Here is an 18807-nt window from a genome sequence, read left to right as displayed (position 1 = left end):
TCATGGCTGTAGGGAAAGGTGTTTCCGTAATGAGATTGGAGATGTAGACTGTCAATACGCACAGCGAGAAGTGCGCTGCGTAGCGACGCCATGAAACTCGTTCCCATTCCATGTCCATCATAGCTCCGAATTGCCGGTAGGTGAGTGGGGCTTTCCGCGCATTTACTTTATTGGTAACTGAATCGATGTGAAGCTGGTGAGTTTGCGAGACGATGTGAAAAAAACGTATCTGAGGAGAAAAGGTGTTAGTTTGCGGATAATTAGGAGACTAACGAAGACGAAGGGTACTTACGGTAAGGGAGTTGACGGTACCATGGTAGCTTGATAACCTGATGCCAACACGGTAGCCATGACCCTGAATCTTACGCTTACAAGCAAGACTGGCCGCGCTTAGCCCTTCCTCGCTCCGATAGCACCAGGACACTGGCTTGTGCCGAGCCTCACATCGACTGCGCCTCGATACATTTCAACGCTCATCTTCGCTTCCTCTTTTGTCACAGTACAAGCTGCGTGCAGTCGTTTAAAAGCAGAAATTTAGGAAGAATCTGGTTGCTTCTGAACTACGACTAGAGCATCGTCTCCGTTGGATAGTCATACCTATCACAGATACCACCAAAGTCAACAGAGTCAACGTCCTATTAGAGATGCACGACTTGGTGTATTAGGAATCCTGGCCGTTTGCTTCCAAGCATCGTGAAGTTATATGTTGTGTCTGCCAGCGTTGCTGCTGTTAATAGGTTTGGATCAAAGTTGCTGTCGCATCGCACCTGCAAGAATTATATCTTCGTACGAAGATACAGAGAATGCCACATCTAAGCCCGTCTGGACCACTTGTAAGCTTCCGGGTGTATGGTACGCGCAGCGCGATAGCTGATAGCTCGACGCATCCGCAACACGGGATGATGTCATAGCGTGCTATAAACGTCAACGTCATTTCTTCTCAGCCTTTCATCCCTACGTCCGGGCACTGTGCGCAAAAGCAAATTCACCCGCCTGAACGGACAGCAATTCGTCCATATGCACACAGATAAATAGGCAGAAGATTCGATGAGTGACAAGTCATTAAAGCCATTAAGCTATGATACAGGGACTGCTACTGGAACAGCAAGCTGGTTAACACAGTAACCTTGAAATACCTTCCGCAGAACACCTGATGCACCATGAACGCCTCACTAAATCATCTCCGTAATGCCTTACTCCAGTCTTCAGGCACTGCCGATGTCTTTCCTGTACGTTGTATTATCCGGCCAAATTTGCCTTCTTCAAAAACTTTTCCGTCCTGAATTGTGCAAAGTAGCTCGAAAGCTGGCTCTGCCCACACGTGTCGTACTTCCCTTCAAAACGCTCACTCTGAAGACTTGTTATGTGGCCGAACTGTTTCTTCTTCGTCCACCAATATCAGCTTCCCAAGTGCATCTCCCGCATGCTCTCGTACGCTCTCACTTTGCTGATTTCTTGCCCGCATTCTTCTTCTGCTGTTTTGGCTTCGTTACTCCAGCTTTCTTCGCCATCTTTCCTTTCTTTCCCGCCTTCGCCGCGCGGTTCCTCGCCAAACGATCAGCCTTGATTTTGGCCTTCCTCACCGGATCATGGTTGTGACATCTCCACGTCCGGCGGTCTTCGTTCTCGTTGTCTGCATGTCGCTTGCATCGCGAGTTTGTCTCCTTCGACCACTCAGTGCACCGGACAGTTCCCGTCTCTAGTACGAAGTCATCTGGGCCTTGGCGGGTCGCTGGCTGGGCTGCTGGCCGGGCCGCTCCCGAGTCCTCGTCGTCTTCGTCGTCTTCAGTGTTGTCTTCGGCGTCCCCTTCCTCATCCGCGTCAGCATCGGCACCAGGCATCTCATCCCCATCTGCTGGGCCGTGGTCCGATGTGGCTGCCGTGTCATTGACAGGACCGGGTGCGACGGTGGGATTGGAATACATGTCGACGTCCACGTCGCCATTGTTACCGACATCTTGTGCGGAACCAGCCTGGGTAGCATCTCCGCTGAATTCAGGAAACTGGTTACGAGCGGCGTCTTGGAGGAATGCCCAGAGTTCAGGCCACAACTTTGGATCATACAAGTATGTGTCGAAGCCAAGGCGTTCGCGAATCTGACGATAATCTTGTAACATATCAGGCGTAACTTGAACGCTGTCGAAACTCGGTACAGAGTCTTCGTTGACAACTGCTAGACTCTTCTGTCGAAGGGCCCACATGACGGATCCAGATAGCTCGTCGCGCTTGTCGAAAAAGGCCTGGGTGCCTTTCACAACACCATTACCTGTCTCGCTCGGGTAATCGCGGGTCGCAGCGTCGGTGGACTTGAAGTAATTGCGGTAACCAATAAACTGAGCCGCGTCGTCGATAAGATGGCGGGGGGTGACGGGCAGACATGCAACGGCAAGGAGCAGTTCACTCTGCAGTTGGATGTAAAGATACTCGGTACGGCTCCAGTCACCCAGCGGGATGCGTTTGAGCTGGGATGCTGCAGGACCTGCGCCGTGGTCGGCCATGACGATTTTGTCTTTTGGTAGTCTGCAGTTGTGCAGAGGGTCGAGCGCAAGAGTCGCAGTCTGGGCTTGAGCTTGGAACTTCAGCGCGGGGTGGAATTCGCGGATATACTTGTCGGCTTTGGGCACTTGTATAATTCTAATCAAGAAGTGTGATATAGAGACACTCTGTGCCAAATGGTTGGAGGAGTCTTCGTGGGATATATGTGGGCGCGGATTGGGAAAGTGATAGATCTCTGCCGCTAGGCTGATCAAGGTATAATCATATTTTTCTCGAGTGAATTGGATGCAATGTTTACTACCTGACTTTCACTTCCATGCTAAATAAATCATCTTCCATCGAGACGCGTTTTATCTCCACCAGGTATGTTCACTTTGCTGCGCCAGCAGGCTATCAAACTGCCGCCGGTGCAACTCCTCCTTCAGGGTCTTGGGATATCATGTCCTGATAGTGACGAATGATTGCGTTATCATCGAGATTCTCACGGAAATGGCCCAGCAGTTCAGGTACTGATGCCACCTCAGTAGACTTGAGCTCCTCTTGTAAGCGAAACCGTAAAGCTTCCGCGCGACTGAAAAGCGTTGCCTCTTTTATGCGATTCTTGTATTTGGGCACGATAGCTTCCTTGTCGAACCCCCTCTCAAACCACCTCATTACCTGCACTTCACCGACCGTGATGCAGCCTCCTTCGTCCCGCCTCAGCTCGGCTAATAGCTTCTTCGCTTTCCGCATATTAGGATTCGCCTCATCATAAAGCAATTGGTATTTTGCCTTGATTTCAGTGTCATCCATGACATTCACCGAAATCCAATGTTTGATCATATCTTCTGTGACTTCTGGAAGCTCGCCAATTTCCTTCTTGCATGCTCGATGTACCATCTTAGCAAGTGGACGGAATCTGTTGTAGTCGTCGGCCGACCCACAATAAATTCGCTTGATGAGCCAGTGTGTATGGTGGGCGTCAAGACATTGCTGTGTTGTCGAGACTTTCCATGCTGGTACGTAACCAAATTCCTTCCTGAGTTTCTTCGTGAGCGATTCGGCTCTGGTGTCGCTCATGGTTCAAAGATGGGAAGCTTGTGCAGTGTTAGATCCAGATGATGTGCGTAGCTTTTAAGGACGCTTGTGTTTGCTGTAAATAGTCATTCGCAGTTTTCCTTGCTTTCCGCATGCTATCATCAATCTTCAAAGCCCAAAGAAGCAATCTTGGAACATGGTGAATCATCTCTTGGAGTCTGCTGCCTCGTTAGATTCAAACACCGAGCAAACTCTTTGATATGCAGTGATGTCGCACTCTCTCACAATCACAGTCTTTAAGGGTTGATGAGATACATTACTCATGCCTCTTCAACGTAACATAAGCATACAACCAAGGAGCAGAAATTGATTTTGGGGGACCGTAGTGGACCAACGTACAAAGCAGGTGCTACCAGAGAGGCCAGTTGGTCTCTCCTTCAAGCGAAACTACTGGTCGTGCACATCATCTACGGCTTGAAGATGTCGACTTCGGATCAATGAAATCGTTTGTTCGTATCTGATTGCGTATTATTTGCCTATCGCAAGGCGTCGACTGGACTTCCCGACGCATACGCGAGTAGGCAAGCTGGAAGCCGTCGATGCGAACGGAAAGTAAGGCGATTATCCGGTACTTGACGTGTCGGCGATTCAGCAGATAGTGAACTTCTCAGACACGCTACCTTTCTCTTTCCATTCTCGATGAACGCGACCTTCGTTGACGTCGTAGAGGTAGCATTCGCCTATAAGCCTCCAGAGACCGTTGTCCACAGGCCTGAGAACGAAGGGTACCTCGGCACCGTGTAACATGACCACGACGTCGCCTGGTATCATGGCGTGAGGACCAATGCCTAACATTTCCGTGCTAGTAATGAAAAGGCAACGATCAGTTGCATCACGAGAGCACCTGCTAACGAATCTGTCCGCGCTCGGTACGAAGGAATCGTCTTCGTCATCTACCCATGATCCAGTCGGCGAATAGATGTCTTGGACAAAATCTCTCTTCAAGAATGCGCCGTATTCGCTTGAAAGATTCATAATACGGACAGCATCTAGCGGTAGATACCTTTGGGAGTTGCCAAAGGTGAACGCAAGACACTGTTGGCCATATATGTGCTCCAAGCGGCGAAGCAAGGCTTGAAATGCTTCCAACACGGAACGAACGTCATCGTCGTCGTCGAAATCTAACAAGGTGACATATTCTTTGATTTCTCGGTTTATCGTGTCAACCTTGAAACCTGAGATTTCGATGCACTGAACTCCACCAAGACTCGTTTCTGATACTTGAATATGATCCGAGATATCTTCCTTTTGATAGTCCGTATGTTCAAACCCCGCAAACGAGGATTTGAAGTCTTGATACCAGTCCGGCACCCATGATGGCCAGTCTTCAGCTGACTGTGGAACGGAGCGCATCCAGGAAAGTGGCCTAAAGTCGTGCCACTCAGTGAGAAGTTTTGCTGCAACCCTGCGATAGCATTCCATAGTCGTAATATTATAGTCGGGGTCAATGAAAGATTGACCATCTGCGAGATCGCACTCGAATGTTTTCAACCCCAGTAGCCCGTAGATTCTGTCCTTTGGCTCACCGAATATGAAGCCGCTGGTTAATGCAATCAAATTGAAAAGAGATTGCCGTAGACCACGGGAGCGACGTGCATTGCTCCACACCGAAGAGAGAGATTGGCAATAGCCCATTTCTAGGCTTAACCTGGAAGCATCTATGTCGATGACACAGTAAACCGCGATACCCAGCCAATCAAAGTCGATTTCACTGTGACCCCAAAACACTGACGCCGAAGTGCTTAATGCCACTTCCTGGACTACCCATCCCCGACTAAACCAAGGTGAGCTGCAGACAAGTTGCAGAGCATCAATAGCGACATCAGTAACTTCGGAGGACTCCATTTCGCTAACGGTAGTGACGTCTACATCGAGCCACCGATACATTATATTGGGCGTCGGTTTCAGTACATTATCCGAGCCTCCAAATGTACCAAAGCCATTTTCTTCAGATACAAATCGGCATATGGCATTTAAGGAATCCTGGACTATTCGATCATCATCGTGTTGCAGCCACACAAGTACCCGAACAGCTTTTGTGTAGATATAACTCATCAGCCGCACCTGTAGTGTTTTTTCGTCGCCATCGGCTTGGTTTATACACAGTGCATCGGCCCAGAGCGTCCTTGTGGTATTGACGTGTCGGAAGCGCTGAAGAGCCTCGAACAGACTGCGTGTTGTGGTGATGGCGTATCCATTGCAGATAACTGGCTTCCGATCGTTGTGATCGCCCCAGGCGTATGAGATCGCTTCGTAGCGAGGGTCGTCATCATCCAAATGAACTGTTCTTAGGGAACAATTGACAGGTTCGTCCCATGTGCCGGGAGCCAGATCAAGGACCCTGATGCTGCGACCCCGTGGTATTCTGTCATATTGCAGTGGTTGCGCATCTTGTGATGTTGACGGGCTCTCAGCCTGATCGGTAGATTCATGTAAGAGGTTATCGAAGCGTTGCGTGATTACGCTGATGTCATCCATGGCTTTAGTGTGCAAGCTGTGTGGCGCTCATTCGATCCTGGCCGGCTCCAGTCTGTTCGGAGCGGTAGAGAAGCTATGCGTAGGGTGAGAAGATGAGATGGACGACAAACGTCCAGCGTACTTGATCAGGCTGAAGCGACGCGCTGCGCCACCACAACCCCGCACCCATTCAGCAACGTCGGCGTGTTGGCGGTCACTCAGCATCTCATATCAAAGCACCAGAATTCAGCATGACCTCCTCCTTTCGGCGTCGCGCCTCAAGCTTCTTTTCTCTTTGCGCATAATATGCCTCCCTCGCCAGTCTATGTTCCTCCTTCTTGACCTCGTACTCCGCCTTGCGCCTTTCATATTCCCGTTCCTTCTTCTCATCTGACTTTATCTTGTGCTTAATCTGCTTGTGCTCGGCTGACGAGATATGCCATGGGCGCGACAGGACCGTCTGCTTAAACGCAGCGGTTTCGGCCCATGCTCGTGCTTCTTCGTCAGTCGTCGTGATGACTGAGATGCGCTGCAGTTCGAGCTGCTTGTTGCCTCTGAACTCTGATATCGTGCATTTTGCCTTGACGACAGAGCCTATATCTAGTGGCTGATCGTCTACTACGACTTCGAAGATGCCCAATCGGCTGACGATGTTCAGATTGCTGACCTTTGTGTTCGAGGACGTGTCTACGGGGTTCTGCTCAACGGGGGGTATTCGCACGATCTTCAGCTCGATGGTCGCGCCGCTTCCATCATCGATGGTGAGAGCTGTGTATCTGAGATTGATCTCGTCGATGGCTACTACGACCCCGACGATGCGGACATATCGGATGGGGTGGTTGAGGTGGAAGTACAGGCCGCGCTGCGCTGCTCAAGTATCTCAGCAACAGCTATGACACTGATCAGAACTACTACTACCTTGGAACTCCTTCTCAGAACGAAGAGCCTGCACATCTGCAGCTGTAAGCTTCACCCATGTATTGTATGTAGGTGATGCTTTAAAACAATATGCGGGGTATAACCGATAAGGACGCGATGATGCCTGCGTTGACATGTCATATTGTGTTACCAATGCACAAGGTGGGATGAAAGCATAAGAGACGCGACGCGACAGATCGCCACCACTGCGTGATCACGTGCCCATGAAAGGTCTGACTAAGCCGATCCCAGTCCTTCGGAAGATCGGCGCATGTGCAGCTATCCTCATGCACCTCAACACGCGATGGCATCCGATGCAGCCGCTCCCAAGAAGTGTGGCTTGTGCAATTGCAGGGAAGCAATCAAGGCTTTCGCTGCGCACTGCTGACGCCCAGTAACCTCGCCCTACTCTCCACTGCCAGCAAACATGATCGGAAGATGGGCAGCAAGCATCGTTCACAAGGGCCACCCGGCCACTGCAGCCCCATCACACCTCAACACCGCCGTTTTGCCATGATGCCCGAATGTGAGCCTTTGCAAAAAGCAGCTAAGTCGGACCACTTTACCGCGAACTAGACCTCGGTGCCGTCGAGGCTACCAATAGTGCGCCTCCCCACTAGGCCGGCATGAAGCTGTCCATGACGAGCTAGCCCAACATGCAGCAAGCTTGTGGAGCTATCCCAGCTCTCTAGAGGAAGCTTCCAAGGTAATCCGGTCAGTCTTAAGGGCAGGGTAGCAGCCCGGTATGCGCCCGACTGACTGCTGATTTTTGATCTCTCGTCTTTCTGAAGCTGTGCCTTTTCGTCGCAATACTAATCCAGCAGCATATCTCTCTATTCCTTGTTGTTCGTCACTGGAGACCTTGGTCGCACCCGATAGCTCTTTCCGCCAGCCTTTGCGACTACTAGCACTATGATATCCTTTGCGCCATGGAGCCTGGTCGTCGCGACGTTGGCATTGTGTGTCGCTGAACCCATCGCAAAGCCTGAAGCTATACCACAGCAAATCTCGAACAATGCGCCATTCTCCGGCGCCGTATATATCGTAAACCCAGAAGGCCAATCAGTCGTAGCGCAAGATGCAAACTGGTGTCCTTCATCCGCGTCAGTGAGCTGCAGCAATGTCAACCAGCCTAGTTGGTAAGTAGGGTTGCTTGAAGATGGCATAGCTCCTGCTGATCAGACTCAGGTGCTGTCCATCAGGCTACGAATGCGCCGTACCCGGCAACTCCAACGGACTCATTGGCTGCTGTCCAAGCGGAAACCAATGTGGAGGCGCGGTAAACGTCGCACAGGTCACGACCGTAACTGTGTACCCCCAGCAGCAAACGGCAATCGTGTACGCTCAACCGCCTCCCCAAACGACCGTATACCAGAACCCAGCTACAGTGCAAGGCGGCTTCTACGCTACAATCACAATGGACGGACCTGATCTACCCAGAGCGGAGCAAGGAGGATGCGGCACAATATTGATCGTTGCAGGAGCACCGAGGCTGAAAGTGCTAGGTGTAGGCGCTGGCGTTGTCGGACTGTTCCTACACCTAGCCTTGGGCAGGATGTTCCATGGCGCATGAGGAGAGGAACGATGTAAAAAGAGCACGATAAAAGACATGATACATGTTGTAATGATTTACGAATTACGAGTTTACGCAGTACGTTAATGTACTCGGCGCTAGACTACTCGATTTACACAAGGATATAACTACTGGTTTCCCCTCTGCCTGTCCTCCTCATCATTCTTCGGTACACCAACAAACTTGGGTACAGTAACAGCGTTCAAGTGTCGGAAAGCCTGTACAAAACGTTAGCATAACTATCCCAACAAGAACTCCATGTGGAGTGACTTACGTTAGCAATACTGCTATCCGGCAACTTGCCATCCCACTTATCCTCAACCTTTGCAATCTTGCCCTCTGCATCCAAATGGATAGCCACCTCACTCTGAATCAACTGCTCTTTTCCCAGTCCCTTGATCACATATCTTGTCCTCAAATCCATCAGAATAGGGTTCCCCGCATCCTTGACCTGGTGGTTCAAGCGCTCAATCTCGCTGAATGCCGATTGCAGTCCATACCATTGTGCCGAGTACTTGTCGCGGCCCTCAGCGATGGTAATGGGGTCTGTGAAAGTAGCGTCGTCACGCCATAGGCGCAGTTTAGGAAGGGACGGGCGACCGGCGAAGAGGTCGAGGACGGAGCCTACGATTTTGTTTTGTTCTTCTGAGAGCTTGACACCCGGGGCGGTTTTCACGTCTTTGGTTTCGATGTTGAGGTTTCCGGTGGACATTTTTGCGGCTGTGATTTTTGATATGCTGGATGTGAAGGTCGGTTTGGAAATGGTACGTAGGGTTTGGCTTGTGGTTTGTGTTGCGAATGGGCGGATGTAAGATAGCATTGTAGAGGTTTTAGAGCAAGTTGGATGGAACGGTTATTATAGGCATGTATTCTGGCTATGTACTGCACATGAGGCGTTTTCTTATTGTCTGCTTTAGCCAACCACATGTTTTTGGCACTGCGTCATTATGAGACAGATGGTTATAAAGTGGTCTAATGTGGTCTGGGTCACGCAATTTGGGTGTTGATCGATACTGGTGATGGCATTTGTTCGATGCGAAAAAGTCATGACGCAATAGGTCTACTAGGTGAGATTTGCGCCAGGCGATCGTTTCGGGTCGGGGGCTGAGGTACGCGGGTTTTAGCGGGGTAGGGGATGGGTTGTCCCGAGTGCCGGTGGCCGTTAACGTTGAATTCTAGAGATAGTACCTTCTGAACCCTTTTCTGTGTAATTCCATTCTTTGCAGCGCGTTCGCGTTACTAGGTAGCTGTGTCCCAGATATACGCGTCGGCTTGACTGCCCTACCCTGATGTGCACCTTCCTCCTGGCGGTCGCGTTTGCTTGACGCATACGATACTTTCGCATCGCAGAGCGCGGGTTATAAATGTCTTTAGAAGCTCCGTTGAGCTTCTCTATCGGTAGGCCTAGCTATGTAACATAAAGCGCGCGGCACAGCTCAAGCCACAATCTATTTTTGCGCTCTCAATCATGACATGAGGCGTTGCGACCAGCCAGCCAACGTCGCTTGGCCATCACACAAGACGCTTCTTAGATGAAGCAGCTCCTATGAACATGAAATGGGCTAAACTTCGTCCGCCTTCACACCTTAGCTATGTCTTGCTTACGCAGGGCTGATCCTCTTGGACAGGGATGTTCAGCCCCAAGCTACCGAAGAAGGAAATTCTCATTTCGTTACTGTCTGACTGGACGCCTGGTAAAGTGCTAAACGAAAGATGCTATCTAGTTGGAAAGGTTTATGAGACAGCATGATGGCCTGTCGCGTGGAGTCGGCGATTAAGCTACAGCTCACTGATATCTGAGCGCATTCTTGAAGCGCATTTCTAAACTCATTCAGTTCTAATCTCGTTCTCGATTGCTATTGCTACTATCAACTCTGTTTGCCCGTCTTTCCTGACACAACTGCTCTCCAAGTCAGGCATCCTACTCCGCGACCAAGACCAACACGGCCGCACTACGTCCATTACCCGTATGAGCATCACAAATGGCCAGCAGCTCGTCGCCATCAGGCAAATCTAGAGACCAGCGCGTCTTGACACAGACAACAATACACAAACGCAGAACAAGCGCATCAAAATCAGGCGTCGTGTTCAAGTCGCGAACATGGAATGAAACGACGTCGAAGCACCATACCACGTTCAAAACCAGATCAACAACCTCAAACAAGCGAACGACCTCAGATCCTACGAGTTCAGTAACAGCTACAAAGCAACAAAGTCGCTTCGCATCACTATTTATCTCGCTGTTGGCCGTCAGCCCCATGGCTATCGAATACGATGCGGCTGATCAACAAACCATGGAGGCAGCGCAGAGATCATCTGTTAAGGCGACGCAATCAACATCATCCAAGAAGACGCAAGTCCGGCTATCAGGCAGTGTCAGGCCGTCAGAGATCCGTAAAACTAGGTGGAAGCGGTTCAAGTACGAGATGGGGTTGAAGATGAAAAGTACCGGGAGAGGGAAAGCGAAGGATCGACGGCAACGGGCACAAGTCGCGGATATGGAGTTGGAGAACTTGAGAGCGTAGGAGCAGGAGGTCAAAGGGGGAAGCAAAGCAACAGTTGAGGGTCGATGCTATATAATCTACGCATCGTTTGCACCTATTTCGACTGTTAGGTTCTACGTCTATATCTTTAATACCATTCCCAAGTCGGTCATTCTTACTGCTCATGGCCAGCAGTAGCAACACTCAATATCCTCTCTTCCAACCCAGGTACATGTATACATTCGATACCATGCTCCTCCAGCTTCTTCCGCCCCTCGTTCTCGCCAACAAACTTCTCCGGCTCTTTGACCCCTAGATACACCTTTTTAATCTTCTGCTCTCCATTTGCCCCTCTTGTGCGAATGATGCGATCTGCACAGGGCAGGTTGCCACTTAACCGAAGGTTACAAGGCTCCATGGTAGTGTAGATGACAGTGTTTGACGGCAAAGCTTCGCCAACTCGCTCTTCAGGCAGACCATGTGCTTGGGCGAGCTTCAGGAGACAACATTGCTCTGCATGCGTGTTTCCTTCACACTCTAGAGTGTAGCCGCGAGAAAGGATGGCCCCGGTATCTGCATCGACTAACAAGGCGCCAACACGGAAGTTTGATGGTTTTGGTGGTGACTCTTGGGCTTGGTCAAGGGCCAGTCGCATGTATTGTAGATGGTCGTTGGGATCTGCGCCTTGAGCTGGCGGCACCGGGCCGTCCCAGGTACGCACGGGACCTGTATCGTAGTCGACTTGCGCTTGCATTTTGGAGGGTGAAGAAAGTGAAGGTGATGTAATTGGCGTTCTGGCCAAAAGTGACGGTAGGGAGTGGGTCTGACTGTTTAGCTCCGTGTTAAGTCCGGGGATAGCGGTCGGTCGCGTCGCGTTCTCACTCAGGCGTCAACCGTCAGTACTTGCACCAACTTTACATCTACATCATAGCTCAACAATATGGCACGGAAACAGAAGAAAGAACAGACGCCCGAGGAGCACACAGAGGACGACTTTGTAAACAATGACGAGAGCGAAGGCGAGAACGACATGGATGAAGAAGATGGCCCGCCTGCGATCGACCCGTATGAGGTGCTGGGACTCGAGGTGGAAGCTACCGCCGACGAGGTGAAGAAGGCATATCGCAAAATGGCGCTCAAGTGCCACCCGGGTAAGTCTTCTTACTAGACAGGTCAACATGGCATCGCTGAACTTTTCCCAGACAAGGCAGCACCTGATGAGAAAGAAGCCGCCAACAAGGCCTTTCAAGAAATCGCATTCGCATATGCCGTACTCTCAGACGACCGCCGACGCAAGCGCTATGACCTCACGGGCAGCACAGCCGAGACAATGGAGGATGATGATGACTTCAACTGGCTGAAGTTTTACCGGGAGCAGTTCGAGAACGTCGTCAATGAGGAGGCGATCAACAACGTCGCAAATGAATACAAGGGCAGCGAGGAGGAACGCCGCGATCTAGTCAAGGCGTTCAAGAAGGTCAAGGGCAACCTGAACAAAGTGTACGATCTCGTCATGCTGTCCGACATCCTCGAAGACGACGACCGGTTCAGGCAGATCCTAGACGAGGAGATCGAAAACGGAAACGTCAGCTCGTACCCTGCGTACGATGCCGAGACAGACGACACCCGTCAGAAAGCCAAGGATGCGGAGAAGAAGCGGCGCGAAGACTTTGACAAGAAACAAGCCAAGAAGGAAGCATCAGGGGCCACAAACGGCAAGACCAAGGCGAAGCCAAAGGGCAAGAAGAGCGGCACAGACGACATGGCAGGTCTAGCAGCTCTGATACAGGGACGCCAGAAGGCAAGAGCGGGCAACTTCTTCGATTCGCTAGAGGCCAAGTATGCGCCCAAGTCGCGAGGTTCAAAGCGCTCGACGCCCATGGAGGAGCCATCAGAGGAGGCGTTTGAAGCTAATCGCAAGAAACAGAAGAAGAGCGCGAGCTCAAAGAAGAAGGCCAAGGTAGAGAGTGAAGACGAGGAGATGGATCTTGACGAGGAGGATATTGGAGATTCTGAGGAGGAGGAGGAAGAAGAGGAGGTGCCTAAGCCAAAGAAGGCGAAAGCGAAACCTAAAGCACGCGCAACACGGGCAAGGGGACGAGTTTAGTGTTGAAGTTGACCTTGGGAAGCTTTTGCATATGGAGATGGATGGGCGGCGTTTATTGGAGTAATATACCATAACCGCTTGCGTAGCACAGTCTTGGGAGTCAAAAACAGGGTCTGCTTTGCCTGACGATCCTCTGATATAGCCTACGGCGTCTGATAGGGTCTCGGGTCCTCGTTCCAAAAGCTCATCCAGTCTATTCGATGTCTTCATGCTCGTTATCTCTTACTTCATGCGCTGGCAAACTTTTTTTGCACTGGAATCCACCTTCCCAAGTACACTTCTACTTCTTTCACCTCACCGTCTTTTTCTGTATTTGTCCGCGTCCTCTCTCTCCACGACAATCAGCTGTTGCCTTGATCCTAACCCGGTTCACATATAAGCGCTGGAGACAACGTGGAGCAAACGACCAAGATCGTATTCGATACTATTACGACAACAAGGCTCCCTCTTACAGAGAAACTTCCTTTATTAATCGGGAAGTCCTTTGATATTCCATCTTACTAGTCGCTCATACTAGCATTCACTCTGTGTTTCCGCGTTTGATACTACTCTATCTCACCTCTCCTCTTACTCAAACCGCTTCTCGCAAACACCAATCTCTTTCGTCTTCTACACGTCCTGTCAACCTTTTCAACCTTCTGGCTGACTGTTTCACCATCTTACCCAATAAGCTTTTCAAAATAACAGGATGTCGGATATCGCTATGGCTCCTAGGCCGAACACCCCTACAGCGAGGAAGGTGAGCCGGGATTTCGGATGCTAAAGGAGCAAGCAACGATGTACTGACAAAACTAGGGTCCTGTACCTTCGTCTCCAAGCTCAAAAGGCTCTGGGAAAGCACAGCAACAGCGGAAAGTATCTGTTTCTCAAGCTACGAGCACGGCACAGCAACAACGTAAGAACTCGACATCTCGGGATTCGCCAAACGTCGTTGGTCAGCAGCGGCGGGAGAGTACTGCTGCAAAAGGTTCCATCCTGGCAGGCGACAAGAGGAAGGATGAGGTGAGACCAAATATACCAGAAGTTTGAAAGCAGGACTGACACTACTACAGGAACTGTCGCCAACAAAAGTATACCCCCAGGGCAACGCCGAGGCAGCAGACAACGGCACCACTCACCCACACCCCCAATCCTTCCCACCACCAAAGAAACGAAGAATCTCCTCGGCGAAACCTATTGTTAGTCCCGCTCAAGAACCCGCAACAACGACTTCGTCACAACCTCCTTCTGCCGCGCCCATATCCCCAACAACGCAGCTCCTCCACCACGTTCTCACCACTCACCCCAACCTCGTTCCCACCTCCCCTTCTCCTATACTCTCCTCCAATATCGACGCCATCGCGCACACAATGTGGCAGGTTGCCTTCAACCACGGTCCTCTGCTAGCCCGCGCCTGTCAGTACAGTGCCATGTTTTCGCCGCTCAAATTGGCTGCGTTAGCGAAGTTGAATTTCTTGCCTAGCTGGTGGTTCTTCAGGGAGGGGGCTATGAAGGGACTACCTGAGATGGTCGGAGAGCGGATGTTGGATGATGGAGAGATGCAGAGTGAGTGGAAGGAGGCTGTGTGTTGGTGTATGGGGATTCTAGGGGAGAGAGCGGATGTGAAGGCGGGTGTGGGCAAGGCAGAGCAAGGGAAGACGGAGCAGTGAGGAGAAGATTATGGTGACTGGTGGCGGGCTGGGATTTCTCTGACGGCTCTTAGAGGTACAGTAGCTCATAGGGATCAGAGTGATAAGCAGAGACCGATAGTCGGGAATACTCCTTAAGTACTACATGGTGGTGTATTGTGTATCTTCGACTGTGCAACGGACGAAGACTAATTCACGAACTAAAATGATACACCAACACCCTATCGTCACGGCTCAGCCGCGCTAGACTTTCCATCAAGTATATTTTGAGCCTCACTCGCCAACAGTACCGCCGTCCGACGCATCAACTGGGGACCAACGCTAATCCTCGCAACCCCAATGTCTTCCAAGTCTTTGATTGCCAGACCATTCCCACTCATTCTGTCCAGAATAACATTCAATCTCCCATCAAAAGCCCGGCATACCTTTCCAACTTCATCCCTACCCCAGCCCTTCCTGCTTGGTCCACCCCAAACGAACACATTCCAGGCACCAGCATCTAGATACGCCTGCCCGCGCTTAATAACATCTTCGATCCCGGTGCCCGCGAATAGCGCATCTGACCGTGCGTTGATTACAAAATCAGGCACGCCACTATCGCGAGCAACAGCCATCACGCGACGTATACGACTGCACTGTTCCTCAACACCATACAGCCCGTCGATCTCGCGCCCGTAGTCTTCAAGGTTGATACCCACCCCACCTAATTCAATAACTCGTCTCACGGCCTCCTCTAGCTCGTCGCCGAACCCGTCCTGCAGATCCACGGTCAGCGGGAGATTGTGTGCAGCTGCTACTTTGGCAATCGACTCCACAGCACGCATGTTGACGGTGAGGGTCAGATCGTCGTCGGATAGACCAGATGCGGCGGCGATGGCGGCACTGGCTGTTGCGAGCGCTTTTGTGCCGGGAAGATCGGCGATGGCATTTGCACTTATTGCGTCCCAGACGTTTGTCAAGACGAGGGGCTTGCCTGGTGTGTGGAGGGCTCTGAGGCGTTGTGCTTGGGCGTTTAGTGGCTGAGACGACATGGTATGCTGATTATCTGCTGGCAAGACTGCGGTGAACTTTGCGCAAGGTTTGGAAAGAAGTCGCACTCATGGTCAAGTTGTTGATCCAGATAATGGCGACTTTTGATGTGTTCTTGAGCCCGGTTCTTCTGAGCTTACTAGCACTAGCTGTCTCTTGTTTGACCATTGATATGTCAACAAGAAGTGTGATATCGCGTCTAGGTCTTACTGTTGCCTGAGAAGTGGCGCGATGGCTATTGGATCTATGAACTATTGAGGTATGACGGTGAGTCATTGCCGTTAGTATCCGGCTTGGCCCGCCTATGGGGCATATTTCCCCAGTATGGAAATTCGCTTGAACAAGTCATGCGGTGTTATGGTTTATGCAAAGATCCCAATATAAGCGGTTCGGCTGGACTTGTCCCTTTAGGAAAGGCTTCAGGTACACAACACTGACACAGAACAAGGCAATACATAGGCTCAACAAGAGTTTTAATAACGCGTTTAGGTTTCAATGTCGTCTGAAGGGGTTGCTATGGGTTCAGATCTACGACCCATGCTACAAGACAAAGTGTTGGACTACGATTCCCTCAACTGCTGTAGCGTCTTCTTCTGTCTCCCTTCCTCGTCGAAGTTATCAGGATGTAACCATTTCTCCAAACCGCTCTTGACATAATCCCACTCAGAATCCAGGATAGAATACCAATTGGTATCGCGATTACGTCCCCTGACAATCATGTGCTGCCTGAACGTACCCTCGTACTTGAATCCCAATCGCTCTGCCGCTCGACGCGACGGATGATTGAGGCTATTACACTTCCACTCATATCTTCTGAACCCAAGAGTTTCAAACACATACTTGGCGAGCAAATACATGGCCTCCGTGGCGGCGGGTGTGCGCTGCAAAGCGGGTGTGTATTGTATATTGCCAACCTCAATGACGTGGTTTGGAAGATCCATACGCATCAGATCCACCATTCCTACTGGCCTGCATGTTCCATCTTGCGGGTTGTTTCGAAGAATTGTGTAGGTCCAAGGATGCGTTGTTGCTGCTTTTACTGCGAGGCTAGCCTGGAGTTCTTCGAGGGACTTGGGATGCTTGTCGAAGATGAAGTCGAATAGCGATGCGTTGTCATCTCCTTTAATGAGCTCGTACAACTCTGCCGCATGATCCGGATGTACTGGAACGATGGTTGCGTACTGGCCAGAGAGCTTGATGTCGTTGCTGGGGGGTTTAGCAGGCGATGTAAGTACTACCCGCCCAAGGCGCTCGTCATCCATAAAATCAGACATTTTATTTCCAGGTGTTTGGCAAGTTACTAAAGAGATGAGAGCTCGCGAAGTAGTTGTCTTCAAATACTAATAAAAAGGTTGAGTCAAACGCGCAGATCTTCGTATGACTGCATGTTCTGGACGATGGTGGGGCGGCCTACATTGCGCCGATGTGAGCGTCTATAGCGTATACAGGTTCTGCCGGGCGCTAGTGTGATTGTTGCCATTAACATCATAGAAAATCCAATCCAGTACTCCAGAGTACCAAACTCAGTAGCAGGTCAATCATCATAATTGTTGGGTGGATGCGACAAGATCGCTAGGGAACCAAGGTTGTAATGACTCAGCCACGCTAGGCAGGTACAAGTGCGCCTTGCTCCAACCTTCCCATCGACGCTACAACCTCGATACTCTATACGAACTGATTATTCGATTGATACCGAATCTATGTTGTAACCTACATCAACCCCAGAACATTCAAGTATCTTCTTTTAGCCATTTAGAGACCATGGACGCTAGCGCCTCCAGTATCAATCCTTCACAGCTCCCATTCGACCGGAATATCACTTTCCATAACTCTTCGTTCTTTCGAAATCACGGAAAATCGCGTACTCTTCCATCACCGGAAAAGGTAAAGGGGATCGCCAAGGCAACTAACAAAAACGCGTGGTTGAGGAGTCGACCACCACCGGTAATATGCGAAGATCTCGGTTTGCTGGTGAAATATGGAGAGGAGATTACGATTGCGGGAGGCCAGTGTCTCCTAGCCTTACGTCGGTTGCTTCCTGATACTGTACCGGTTCCAGAGGTGTTTGGATGGCGCGAACACGATGGGCAGGTATTCATCTACATGGAGCTCGTGAACGGTTCGACATTAGAAAAGAGTTGGGACAACATGAAAAAAGAGGACAGAATGGCGGTCTGTCATCAACTACGTTATATGGTTGATGCATGGCGCAATTTGAAGCAAAATGCTAAGAGTCCATTCGTCGGTAAGCCAATATCTCTGCGCTCAAAGGAGAATAAAGCTTGCTTTGGCCACGTGCTTTGTTCTTGACGTAGATAATTGTAGAGCTCTTGATGAGAAGATTTTGACTTACCATGCAGGCCATATTGGCGGACAGCCGCTTTCAGATGTCATCTTCGATTCTAGCTTCGCAAAAACCTCTGGACCTTTCCAAAACGTATCAGCGTTTCATGATTATTTTACAACTCATTTTGGTCTGAGCAAAGATTTTGGTGTTCAACCACCACATAGGTTTCGACACCACCTCCCAGACCAAGACTCTATCGTCTTCACACATGCAGATCTCCATCCCAGTAACATACTAGTCTCCGTTGGACCTAATCCCCGCATCGTGTCGACTATAGATTGGCATCAGTCGGGTTGGTATCCGGCATACTGGGAGTACTGCAAGGCACGTTCGACGGCTCGTGTTGGCGAAGAATGGGAAGCCCAATATTTGCCAATGTTCTTGGACCGACATGATGATTATTATTTCAACTACTTTTGTAGCTGTTGGTTCTAGGAAATCTCTCAAGCCTTGGTAAACTGATGCTTTGCCACTGATGTGGCTGCCTACAAACGCCCCACCCCCACCAAAACGCCAAACCAGCCTTATGTCTCCATCTCTCCACATGCACACCACTACGATGCCACGAACCATCAGTCTTGTCGTCTTCAACTCCCCCCTCTTCCCTGCGCATTGGGGTCTATGGATCCCCCACCTCTCATCCGATCTGCAAGGCACCGGAACCTACCTAAACGCGACCGGCGACGCAGCCA

At 50.6% G+C, this 18807-nt stretch overlaps 11 protein-coding genes across 11 annotated transcripts; 3 read left to right on the top strand and 8 right to left on the bottom strand.

Annotated features, from left to right (window-relative positions):
- Positions 1–1439: 1439 nt before the first annotated feature.
- Positions 1440–2498, bottom strand: J4E82_007931 (uncharacterized protein; the record flags this gene model as incomplete). Its single annotated transcript, XM_051734172.1, has 1 exon — positions 1440–2498. The coding sequence occupies one exon, from the start codon at positions 2496–2498 to the stop codon at positions 1440–1442; it is 1059 nt and encodes a 352-aa protein (XP_051586112.1).
- A 391-nt stretch (positions 2499–2889) lies between these two features.
- On the bottom strand, positions 2890–3555 carry J4E82_007930 (uncharacterized protein; the record flags this gene model as incomplete). The annotated part of the gene is made up of 1 exon (XM_051734171.1): positions 2890–3555. One exon carries the CDS (start codon positions 3553–3555, stop codon positions 2890–2892), a length of 666 nt encoding a protein of 221 aa, XP_051586111.1.
- Positions 3556–4161: 606 nt separating this feature from the next.
- J4E82_007929 (uncharacterized protein) lies at positions 4162–6051 on the bottom strand (the record flags this gene model as incomplete). The annotated part of the gene is made up of 1 exon (XM_051734170.1): positions 4162–6051. The coding sequence occupies one exon, from the start codon at positions 6049–6051 to the stop codon at positions 4162–4164; it is 1890 nt and encodes a 629-aa protein (XP_051586110.1).
- A 205-nt stretch (positions 6052–6256) lies between these two features.
- Positions 6257–7084, bottom strand: J4E82_007928 (uncharacterized protein; the record flags this gene model as incomplete). The annotated part of the gene is made up of 2 exons (XM_051734169.1): positions 6257–6897; positions 6949–7084. 2 exons carry the CDS (start codon positions 7082–7084, stop codon positions 6257–6259), a joined length of 777 nt encoding a protein of 258 aa, XP_051586109.1.
- A 776-nt stretch (positions 7085–7860) lies between these two features.
- On the top strand, positions 7861–8521 carry J4E82_007927 (uncharacterized protein; the record flags this gene model as incomplete). Its single annotated transcript, XM_051734168.1, has 2 exons — positions 7861–8087; positions 8137–8521. 2 exons carry the CDS (start codon positions 7861–7863, stop codon positions 8519–8521), a joined length of 612 nt encoding a protein of 203 aa, XP_051586108.1.
- Positions 8522–8649: 128 nt separating this feature from the next.
- Positions 8650–9233, bottom strand: J4E82_007926 (uncharacterized protein; the record flags this gene model as incomplete). The annotated part of the gene is made up of 2 exons (XM_051734167.1): positions 8650–8739; positions 8796–9233. 2 exons carry the CDS (start codon positions 9231–9233, stop codon positions 8650–8652), a joined length of 528 nt encoding a protein of 175 aa, XP_051586107.1.
- A 1946-nt stretch (positions 9234–11179) lies between these two features.
- On the bottom strand, positions 11180–11758 carry J4E82_007925 (uncharacterized protein; the record flags this gene model as incomplete). Its single annotated transcript, XM_051734166.1, has 1 exon — positions 11180–11758. The coding sequence occupies one exon, from the start codon at positions 11756–11758 to the stop codon at positions 11180–11182; it is 579 nt and encodes a 192-aa protein (XP_051586106.1).
- Positions 11759–11944: 186 nt separating this feature from the next.
- On the top strand, positions 11945–13111 carry J4E82_007924 (uncharacterized protein; the record flags this gene model as incomplete). The annotated part of the gene is made up of 2 exons (XM_051734165.1): positions 11945–12155; positions 12207–13111. 2 exons carry the CDS (start codon positions 11945–11947, stop codon positions 13109–13111), a joined length of 1116 nt encoding a protein of 371 aa, XP_051586105.1.
- A 688-nt stretch (positions 13112–13799) lies between these two features.
- J4E82_007923 (uncharacterized protein) lies at positions 13800–14760 on the top strand (the record flags this gene model as incomplete). Its single annotated transcript, XM_051734164.1, has 3 exons — positions 13800–13850; positions 13907–14113; positions 14164–14760. 3 exons carry the CDS (start codon positions 13800–13802, stop codon positions 14758–14760), a joined length of 855 nt encoding a protein of 284 aa, XP_051586104.1.
- A 206-nt stretch (positions 14761–14966) lies between these two features.
- J4E82_007922 (uncharacterized protein) lies at positions 14967–15770 on the bottom strand (the record flags this gene model as incomplete). The annotated part of the gene is made up of 1 exon (XM_051734163.1): positions 14967–15770. One exon carries the CDS (start codon positions 15768–15770, stop codon positions 14967–14969), a length of 804 nt encoding a protein of 267 aa, XP_051586103.1.
- Positions 15771–16328: 558 nt separating this feature from the next.
- Positions 16329–17042, bottom strand: J4E82_007921 (uncharacterized protein; the record flags this gene model as incomplete). The annotated part of the gene is made up of 1 exon (XM_051734162.1): positions 16329–17042. The coding sequence occupies one exon, from the start codon at positions 17040–17042 to the stop codon at positions 16329–16331; it is 714 nt and encodes a 237-aa protein (XP_051586102.1).
- Between the last annotated feature and the right edge of the window lie 1765 nt (positions 17043–18807).

This window comes from Alternaria postmessia (assembly GCF_024291825.1).
Source record: "Alternaria postmessia strain BMP 2775 chromosome Unknown scaffold_58, whole genome shotgun sequence".
Classification (NCBI taxonomy): Eukaryota; Fungi; Ascomycota; class Dothideomycetes; order Pleosporales; family Pleosporaceae; genus Alternaria; species Alternaria postmessia.
Note: the sequence above shows the minus strand (reverse complement) of the source record. Positions and strands in the feature narration are given on the sequence as shown.